At 41.3% G+C, this 10430-nt stretch overlaps 2 protein-coding genes across 5 annotated transcripts; both read left to right on the forward strand.

The window, feature by feature from the left end:
* The first annotated feature begins 255 nt into the window (after positions 1–255).
* Positions 256–5116, forward strand: ART4 (ADP-ribosyltransferase 4 (inactive) (Dombrock blood group)). Its single transcript, XM_042890278.1, has 5 exons — positions 256–272; positions 475–1304; positions 2260–2986; positions 3628–3712; positions 4237–5116. Exons 2-5 carry the CDS (start codon positions 1233–1235, stop codon positions 4325–4327), a joined length of 975 nt encoding a protein of 324 aa, XP_042746212.1. The 5' UTR covers positions 256–272; positions 475–1232; the 3' UTR covers positions 4328–5116.
* SMCO3 (single-pass membrane protein with coiled-coil domains 3) lies at positions 4352–9619 on the forward strand. Of its 4 annotated transcripts, XM_042890281.1 has the most exons (3): positions 4352–6092; positions 6586–6634; positions 8086–9619. In XM_042890281.1, the coding sequence occupies exon 3, from the start codon at positions 8103–8105 to the stop codon at positions 8778–8780; it is 678 nt and encodes a 225-aa protein (XP_042746215.1). In that variant the 5' UTR covers positions 4352–6092; positions 6586–6634; positions 8086–8102; the 3' UTR covers positions 8781–9619. The 4 variants fall into 4 exon arrangements, with proteins under 4 accessions (XP_042746215.1, XP_042746213.1, XP_042746214.1 ...); XM_042890279.1 differs by having other exon boundaries at positions 4352–6634; positions 8089–9619; XM_042890280.1 differs by lacking the exon at positions 6586–6634.
* Positions 9620–10430: the final 811 nt, after the last annotated feature.

Raw genomic sequence — 10430 nt, forward strand, 5'->3', positions numbered from 1 at the left:
TTCCTTCCTTCCTTCCTTCCTTCCTTCCTTCCTTCCTTCCTTCCTTCAAGAAAATCAAATTCTCTGTGAATATTTACATATTTCTGTTAGTTTTATATTTGTCTCCTCCTTTTGATAAATATTTCTTTTCTGGGAAGGTGAACATTAAGGCCTTGATCTTGCGATCTGCACTTTGTCCCCAGACCTTTATATGGCCTTTGGAGAGCTGAGCGCGCAAATCAGATCACAAATGCAATGCTGGACTGCAGCAGCTCGATTTTCACCTGCTCAAGGTACTCTTCAATACATTACTCATCCTCTGCTGCCATCGTATGGCCATTGCATTTATCGCCATGGCTGTACATGCCCACCTCAAAACCTCTCTGACCAACTTATTATTAATAGGCGATGAGAAGTAGGCTTCGATTATCTGTGTCACAGTCAGGATGAAACTCTGGTAATCTTTACTCTTTTTTGTTGTTGTTGTTTTAACAGAAATATTGCCGGAGGTCATGGGTCTTTGCACGTGAGTAACTCATTGCCCTTTAATTGGAAGGGTGACTGCAAAGCAGCTAGCGGGGAGAGATTGTTCTCGATGTGGAATCTGCATTTATGCATTCATTCTGAGTGCAACCATGTAATCAGGTCAACAAGGTGCCACTCTGCAGTGGTGTAGGTGGAAGATTGGCAGCACGCTATTAGGAACTGGGAGAAGCTAAAGAGGAGAGAGACATTTATGTTATCTCTGCCTCCAGATGGGATCCCAACCTACTGTGCATTTCTGGGTAGTCTTTATCAGAGCTCTGCACATCACGAAAATGACTTTTAAAACTCTCAGCCAGAGAGTACTCTCCACCCCAACTTGACTTATACTTCTCAGGAGAGAACTGTCTTAGACCTCTCCAAGTCGGTTTCCTTCTTTTTGCAAGAGCAAGAGTGCAACATACCTTGGAATAAAGAGAATCATCAAGGCAAAGGGCAGCTGCACTGGCTGAAGCTGGAGTGAAGAAACAACTCATAAAGTCTCAGTGCATCCAGACCCTTGTTTGTGGATTGTGTGCACACTTCTACCAGTAAGCTGACTGTTGGGCTTGATCAGGGACATCTGAATTGCTTGAAGACTCCACTGGGTGATCTTTGGTTGAAGAACTGTCACCAAAATTGGGGAGTAGAATATAAACTCCAGAACCCAAGAAAAAAACGAGAAAGAAACAAATGCAAGGGTTCTCTGCTTGATCTCAGTGTTTTTTACAATGTCTTGGGAGGACTCCAGGACGTCAGTACTTCTGCTGACCAGCATTCTGTTGCTGATCTTGCAAAGATTGGTAAGAGGAGTAAATACTGTGTTTTATTTGAAATGATGAAATCATTTATCCTACTGAAAAAAAAAAAAAAATTAAATACAATCTTTTAGGAGCTTCGGATTAATTCTCGTGGAATTGTTCCTCTCCTTTTCCAGCCTGTCTCAGTTGAAATTCTGCCAACAGCAGCGTGCTGTTGTATGGGACCATACTGCTCTACTTACAACTTGTGAATTTTAGCTTCCCCTCAAAGAAATCACAGTATCATTGAGAAATAATTGGAATTCTTATATGGTTTGTGGACCAGACTGACTTCGGAGGCTAGGAAGGGTATTGGATAATTAGTGTGTCCTTTCACAAATAAAATATATTAGAGATTATTTTCTTTTTATAGCACTGGGTTATGTAAAACCTTACTCATGTTTTTAATGTTTATTTACATGACAAGTCTATTTGGCCTCACTGAGACAGAATGGACAAATAAAAGTTTTGGCACAGAGCTGCTGTTTTCTCCTTACTGAACATCCTGCTCTGGAGCCAGAATATGTCCATGGGACATAAGACAGAAAGAAGAGATTCACCTGTGAGATGTGTCCAGGCTGCACTGACATAATCTTCTTATTCTTTCTTTCTTCAAAATCACTCACAAACCATTAACAGAATATTGAACTTCATGCACTGTAGGTCTGTCATATGGGCCCCATCCCCTTGACCTTTGAAGGGAAACTGTCCATAAGTCTTCAGTGCCATTGATCTCCATAAAATAAGAACTATAGCATTCTGGTTGTTATTTGCTGAAATGGAGCTTGAACCAAAGGTTGCTCATAAAGGGCTTGTCAAAGATGCCTATTTTCTATGCCTTTTCTGTCAATAATGAAAAACTGAAGGGAGAAGGTAGGGGAAAACCTGGCTTCCATTTACAGAGATTTAGAAAAAATCACACCTATGATGTTAACTATCATTTGCTTTTGCAATACAGGCAGCGTCCCACCTTATGATGGATATGGCTCTACATTCCTTTGATGACCAGTACCTGGGTTGCAGAGAGCAGATGATGGAAGAACTGGAGAGGGGAGACTACTTCCAGAAGGAAATAGCTGCTAGTAAGAACTATTTGAACCTCTGGAAGAAGGCTCAGGAAGCTTTGCTGAAGAGCCCTGTAGGTCTCCTGAGGGAGATGCATGATAGTCACGCCACCGTCCTCATGGCTTACACCATGAATTCTTCCCTGCACTCTCAGCTGAACTGGGCCACATCCACAGCAGGAAGGTCTCCAGAGCATTACAGACACAACTTCAGCTACAAATATTTTCACTTTTACCTAACGACAGCTATCCAGATTATGAAGCAGTGGCAGAGCAGCAAGGACGGCGTGGGGAAACGTCACTGCTACCGGGTGCACAGAGGTGTGAAGGACTTATATATTGAGGCTACAGTTGGCAGCATGGTGAGATTTGGCCGTTTCACCTCCACCTCTCGCCTCTGGAATGAAGCCCAGAAATTTGGGAATGAAACTTTGTTTACGGTGACAACCTGCCTGGGAGCAGCTATGCAAGGCTTTTCTTACTACACATCTGAGAAGGAAGTCCTCATTCCCCCTTATGAGATATTCCTTGTCAAAAACTTCTTTCGGACGCAGCATGGCAACCGGCTCCACCTGCATTCCGTGGGGAACTACAGCAAGTACCGCTGCCATCTCTTGGAAGGTACTGTACCCTTTGAGCAGGTGGGATGCAGGCAGCCTGGTCTCCAGTAGCTCCACCAGCTCACACCAGATGTATCTACAGGGGGCCACCTGCTGCACAGCAGGCCTCAGGGCACTTTGCAGCCTCTGCTTATGTTATCTGCTATTGCAAGGATGCTGCAGGACGCATGCATTGTGTCCCCAGCCTCCCTTAATGCAAGGGCAGATGAGATTTGCTGGCAACTTGAGTTCAGACACATCAGGCCTCAGGACTACACAGGACTTTAGTGCAGTACTACTCTGCCAAGCTCAAATAAATGTAAACAAAACTACCCTGCTTCATTCCTGTTCTCCTTCCTGTGGCAGAAGACAGGAGAGGTATTGACTGGCAAAACACACAGTATCAGTTTCCTGGCTAAAGAGATAACTCTTCTGTTGTATGACCTCAGTGGGTTTGTTCCACAGCCCTGTCCTAAGAGTGCACCAATAATATGGGATCCTGCTTTTGTCCCTTTGGAATGAGAATTTTTGCTCAGCACTAAGCCAGAATAGTAGGTAGACTTGAGGAAATGCTTTTTTAGGGCAAAGGTGCTTTTAGAAAGGGCAGGAAGTCCTAGGCAGTCAAAGGAGACTTAAATGACTGCTCTCTCAACTTTCTTTCAGCTTCAAGAATCAAGAACAGTGGATCTACTGCCTCTGCCTCCGTCATTCTTTTTATTGTAGTTGGCGTTTTATTGTGCTGGGCCAGGTAATGACTGACTCTCTGGCTACATCCAGAAATATACACTTGAATAACAGACAAGAAAAAACAGTTGGGTGAACTGCTTGGCTTTCTGAGCATCTCCATGAAAGTTTGATGCTGCCATTCCATTGGAAATCCTGTGTCAATAAACACAGAACCTTAGAAACCTGAGAAATGCTAGCATTAGAAATGAGAGCACTTAGGGAATGTGAGTGTCTTTGTTTTTTGGGAGGACTGAAATGAGTTGCCGGATACTCAGTATTTCTGACATCCGATATAGACACACGCAATGGCAGAGATCATCATGTAATTATTTAAATGTAGTAGCATGCTCTAGCAAACTGAACAGCTGCTGCTACAGAAATCCTGAAACATGTTTGCCTGCACAGTTTGAACAGATATTATGATTATTATTTTACGATTAGCTTGTTCTGTATGTATATTTCACACCACATTTTTGTTTCCTTTGCTTTACCATTCATTGCAAATAATTGATTGACAGAACTTTATTATTATTCCTAATTGCTCAGAGACACTAAGTACACATTTCAAAAACGACTGGGAAGATTAGAAACAGCTGTCACAGGTACGTCTTGGATGTGTGCAGTCAAGCTTGCTTGAACTCCTTCCTATGTGAAAGTTAACGGAATCAAGGTGGACAAGGTTGGCACATTTGTGTCTCTTGCAACTTTTCTGTTATTGCTGGGATGCAGTTTTCAATCATTTTAACAAAGATTTGGAACGCTTCACACGGCGGCCTCAGCACCCTGAAAGCCTCCTCTAAGCAGTCAGCTGCTACTTTCAGGCTTTTCTTTACGGACCGATGTCCTCGGAGGAGGGTCTGTATGAAAGCAAAAAGCGAAGAGTTGGAGGACACAGAACGAAGCTTGAGCTGTTGTGATGTTTCACCTGAGGAGGAGCTGTCTTCTGCAGTACTTGGTGTCCCATTCTGTTGCAGCATCTTAATGATATCAGCATAGTCCATGAGAAGTTCTGATACATGGAGGGATAAAGCAGGCGAACTCAGTAACTGCTCCATAGCAAACTCGACTGTGCCAGGGAAATTATCATGTTTTAACAACACTGCAACCAGTGCACCCAAGATACTTCCTATAATCCCCTTATAATGATCATAGATATCTTTTACTGCAGCCATTTTTTCCTGTAGAGAGATGATGCGACCGGTAATTTTAGCACACAATCTTTGTTTCATGCTTTCCTGTACATCTCTGTCTCTTGTTTCCACTGTGGCCTGCATCTGTTTTAAAGCACTGACCAGGAACTGCAGGTTCTCTTTAATGCTGAAGTTTTCTTTTACTGTCATGGTGGGGAAGTTGGTACCAAGCTGGTGATTGAGGATCTGGAATATTGTATTAGTTGAAGAGACATAAATGTACACTAATTCATACAGATTCTGGCAGGCCTTCAGCAGCCTTTCTTTGTCACTGCTAAAACCGAGGTGGGCTAACATTTCTGAAGGAGGTGTCCGGCTCTGAAAAGCAAACAGAGGAAATACAGGTGACAAAGAAGGGGAAATACAAATATTTTCAGCTAGAACGTCACATTTTTGAAATCAATATTACAAATTATCAAACCACCTTACTCTCCTCACAAGACCTCAGTGTTAGAAAAAAAAAACAACAGAAAAAGCTCTTAGTCAACCTTACCAAAATGGACAGCAAAATACGGTTTCAGAAGCTGCAGGTGTGGTTTTTCTTATGGATGCAAGAGTTCTGAACCTGACCTTCAGCATGTCATCTGAAAAGCAATAGTAGAGGAGATGAAATAGCAGATGAATTATTTTCACCTTTGATATTTATTGGATATTTATTGGTAAAGTTGTCTAAAGTTGTCTAAGTCCTCTCAAACAATCTACATTACATCATCCTTAGAACTATAATCCTTCAGTTTGCATATAGTAGTGGGTATACACAAAATTAAACATATTACAGGAGTCTTCACATGTCCGACACTTTGGGCTTTTTTCTGTTGTTCTGAGAACAGTGAGTTATACCATCCCCTTACAGCAATGGCTGTAGATTCTTCTGCCATAGGCAGATGGATTCATGCTGCCCCTATTCTCTTCAGGAAAAAAAGGCCTTTGTTAGGAGGACCTAACAATTGTGAACTAGTGTGAAATAAATTGTAATGTGTTAAAATTAAAAGGAAAGGAAAACGAGGAAGAAAATGAGGAGAACTCAGATAAACATCGCATAATAAAATTAATGGCAAACAGGCAGGCAGCAGGACCCAGCTAAAGCCCAGGCTCTGGATCCCTGACTCATCACATGCCGCTGGAAAACACCAGAGGAACACAGTGGAAACAGGATGAGATCACTGCCCTGTACACATTCAGCTGTCTGAAAGAGCACTTGGGCAAAATCAGGTAGGCAGTCTGAATGTTTAACTCAAAAAGCCTCTGGGAAAAAATATGCCTGGAGTTGGAGAAATAGACAGAAATATGGAAATGTGTGTGGCCTGTCTAACTCTAAAAAGTGAATGTGAATAAAGCGTCAATGTGAAGAATAAGAGATAAGTTACATTTAAGGGACAGAAAATCAAAAGAAATCATTGGAAGCTGAAAGAATCATGCTTAAAAATAGATGCTATCAGTATTCTCCATAGCTTTCTAGTAGGTAAAATGTTCATTGAAACGCTCTTTCTCTTAGAACATTTTGTCTTTGCAGTTTGTACAAATGGGGATTAACAAATGATCTTTCAACCTAGCATCAGCGAAGTGGAAGGTATTAATATCGCACTGAGCCAGAGTACAAGCCAACAGCATCCCAGAAGCATAAGGAATCATACCTTGAGCTGGCAGGACTTTTTGTTTCCCTAAGTCAAAACCTTTTACTGTATGTAACCTTTGCTTCCTCTAGGCTTAAGAAAGATAAGTTAAAGAGCTTATTCTCTTAGCAGAGCTACAAGGTAAGTGTCTGAAACAACAATGTACTGTGCAAAATACTGTGGGAAAAATCATGAGAGAACTGGCTTGTAGTTCAACACTAACACTAAAAGTTGGCTAGAGGAGTGTTAAGATCATTCTGCTTTTCCAAATGATCTTGCTGGGGAAGATGTGTTTAGTGAAGTACAGCTGGGATCACAGTTAACTAATAAGACAGGAACTACAAAGGAAAAAATTGGCGCAAATGTATCTTTCAACAAGAAAAATCTAGCTAATCTCCCACACTTGATTATTTGTAGCTATAACTCTGCTGTGTGGGCACTGAGAACAAGAAGAGATTTATCTTGGAAATGTCTAAAAATGGCTCAATAAAAGTGGTTTGGAATAAAAGGGTTGAGAAAGCAAAAGCATCACCAAAGAAACCAGTCATTCTACTCATTCATTGTTTGGCTCCGTTGCAATGTAAGATGCATGTGCTAAAGTCAAAATCATTTTTACTTTGCAGCTGGTGATGGCTTAAAAGATGGCACAGAGAGGGAGTGTGGCTGCATGAGCAGGGCAGACCCTGCAGGCTGCTGCCTGCTGCTCCAAGGCAGTCTGTCCTCCCAGGCATGCTGCAGGAGTTGACATGGCACAATGAATGTCAGGCGGCTGCCTGTAGCTGCTTGACGTTTGGCAGTGAAAAATCAACAGGGTCTTCGTGGTATTATGAAGGGATGTGATTAGGAATACTGAAGAAAGAAACAGTGAAGGGAGAGGGGCTACATATCAAGAAAGAAAACACAGTAGGTGTTGTTTGCAAGTGATATGGGTAGAGATGGGTTTGTTATAGACAATTTTGCTATTTTCTATGAATTCCCAAATGTGATTTAGCATGCATATAAAGTTCCTATATTCCTCTTGAATGGGATAAGAAATAAACTACAGTGGCTTAAAGCACCCTCATGCTGACACAGACTGCACAGTCATTATAGTCATTTAAAAGTCGGATATCGCTAATGTCACTAAAACAAAAGTAGGTCGACAGAAAAGTTTATCTAGAAAAGGTTTTTCATTTCCACACCTTATTTTAGATTTTACTGACTAGATGAGCTTTTCCTGTTCTTTAGTGAACTAGTTCAGTTTCTACCATCTGTAGTTTCCTAAATGAGGGAAGACTCATGTTCATTTTACCTATCTACTAATTGCATATCATTTTACCAATCTACTATTGCATATGCATAATTGCATATTGTTAGCTGGCTTTGTTGCTCTGAGCATGTTCAGAAGTCTCATAAAGTCCTTTTTGAATAATTTGGTTAAGGATACATAACAGTGTTTAAGACTTATGGATGTACAAGCTATGTCTTGGGATTTGATTTCCCAAGCATAAGAACTAGTGAGGCAGAGACAAAGCAGTCTACATTTCACTGCTTATTAAGGGATGGAATTATGGGTATTAAACAGAGCAAGAACCTTCTTTTTTCTCTTGAAGTAGTTTATTCCTGAAGAATGGCACTGAGTGACCTCCTTTACCCAGAAAACCCCAGGAGACGACAAGAACTGATCCATCTGCACCGGGAATTGCTTGACTGCATGTCCATGAATTTCCATGCAACAAATGAGCTGGCTGGAGTTCTGAATGCACACCTGGGGTGTACTATCACCCACATCAAGATGAAAGAGAGCAGCACTGTCAAAGAGAACTGTGATATTATCATTCAAGCGATGCGTGAGATTCAGTGTCAAGTACAGAAGATTGATAGTGACATGAGGGAGAAGCTGGAGCCTGTGCTGTACCAGAAGCTGTACGATATCAAAGAGCCTGAGTTGGAGAAAATTGCAATAGCCCATAAAGTTTTTTCCATTGTTCTTGGAGAAGTGACTTCAACTGCTGGGATGGTAGCTGTCAAACTGCTTAGCTCCAACCTTATCACTATCACTGTCTGCAAACTCGTTAGCCTCCTTGCGCAGATCGGGGCATCTGTTCTTGGAGGAATCAGCATTACCATCCTTGGGCTTGGCATGGAAATGATTCTCCATGCCATTCTGGGAGCTGTAGAGAGGAATCAGCTGCTGGCAGCTGTGAGGAGCTATGAGGAGCACCTGGCTGAGTTTAAAGAAGCATCAGAAAAATACCAGTGTGCCATACGTGAAGTAACTTCTTTGGTCAGACATCAAGTTCAGTGAATGGAAAGGCAACACTTTAAATACATGGCACTTTTTCTTCACCTGTTTTCCAGAATGGATTGTAGATGAAATGCTATTGGTAATACTGACAGTAACAAGCACTGCTGGAGCAGAAGTGGTGAGAAAGTACAGTTTTTCTCTTCCAGAGTTTCTCCATCAAAATGACATCATAACAGAAGAAAATGATTTCAGCAAAACAACCATATAATCACCTGAAGAATTTACCAGGATGGCTGTTACCATGATCTCTTGGTGTGGATTTGTGCTAAATCTGACAGGCTGAATTCCCCATTCATAGAAGTGCTTACAAGGACTAGCTAAAGCACATGTAACTCCTATTTCCTCTGCCTTCTTGCCTGAGAAGCCAGCCAGAGATCTTCATATAAACTCTAATGCCAGCAGATTAACAGATAGAAAAATTACGGGCCTACAGGCCCAACAGTTGAGAGAACCCAGCTGTAGTGCTCCTGATGTATCTAGCTGTGAGAAACAGCATGTTATCAGAATTGTCCTGCTCCCGCCTGCTCACAGGTAGATGCTTCTGTGCACACTTGCTACTTTGTTGATCAAATGGCATTATATGCTTACACAAGGATTTGTAAGATTACAGCCCTATTAATGTGCTAAATTTACTTACAAGAGCTTCACGAGTCACCAGTGTGGGACTGCCAAAAATACTCTAATCCTATATTTCACAACTTGCCACCAAATGGCCTTATTTTGCAACCTTTCAGAACAAAGCTAGAAGCAAGAGCATGATTTGCTGTCAATCTCTGATTTGCTGTGGTTTGCTTTTTTTCTTTGAAAAAAAAAAAAAAAGTATATATATATATATAGAATTAGGAATTAATAAAAATATATCTAAATATTCTCAGTGCTCTCTTTCCTGCACTTGATTTTTTTTTAAAATTATCATAAGAAATCAATCTCAAATCAAATCAAGAAAAAAATATTGAAATCCTTCATTATGGATGCAGATTATAAATTCTTCATACATGCTTGTTAACATTCAGCATCAAATGCTGATTAGGTAGTGCATGCAAAAATGAAGAGACGGGTGAGATTACATCAAGGAAGCTGTCCACTGTCGTCTTCCAATCTGTTTTGGTGTTGTGTATATATATATATGCATATATATATATACAACCTTTTTTTTTTTTTTTTTTTTTTTTTTTCCTACTATTCCCACTTTATTATTTCTTTTTTCCTCTTTTGTTTTCACTAACGTGGTAGCCACTAGATGGCAATGCAGCTGCTGGCTCTCAAGAGACAAAGTTCAAATGCCAGGGAGGCCACTGCTGAATTGATAAAACTGGGACCAGCACAAGCCACAGGCTGGGCAGTGTGACCTAGGAGAGGCAATTCAGAGGAAGCAAAAAAAACCTGCCTTACCAAGACATAAGCTTTTGTGTTGGCTTGGTGACCCAAAGCATCTTGTTTAATGTGTGATGTAGCCTCACTCCTGACCTGTACAGCAGTCAGTTTAGGGGCAGCTGTTCAGAGGCAAGAGGCTGTACAAACTGTCCAGCTGCAGAAGCAGTGCCATTTTGAGCGTTGCAGAGGCAGGAGTTCCTCATTCCTGCTGTTTTCTGTGCACAAATCTACACTCTAATTTAGGGAGAAAAAGAATGAGCTCACTACGTATCTCTG

This window comes from Lagopus leucura, unplaced genomic scaffold (genome assembly GCF_019238085.1).
Source record: "Lagopus leucura isolate 7727_CA_CO unplaced genomic scaffold, USGS_WTPT01 Super-Scaffold_100159, whole genome shotgun sequence".
Lineage (NCBI taxonomy): Eukaryota > Metazoa > Chordata > Aves > Galliformes > Phasianidae > Lagopus > Lagopus leucura.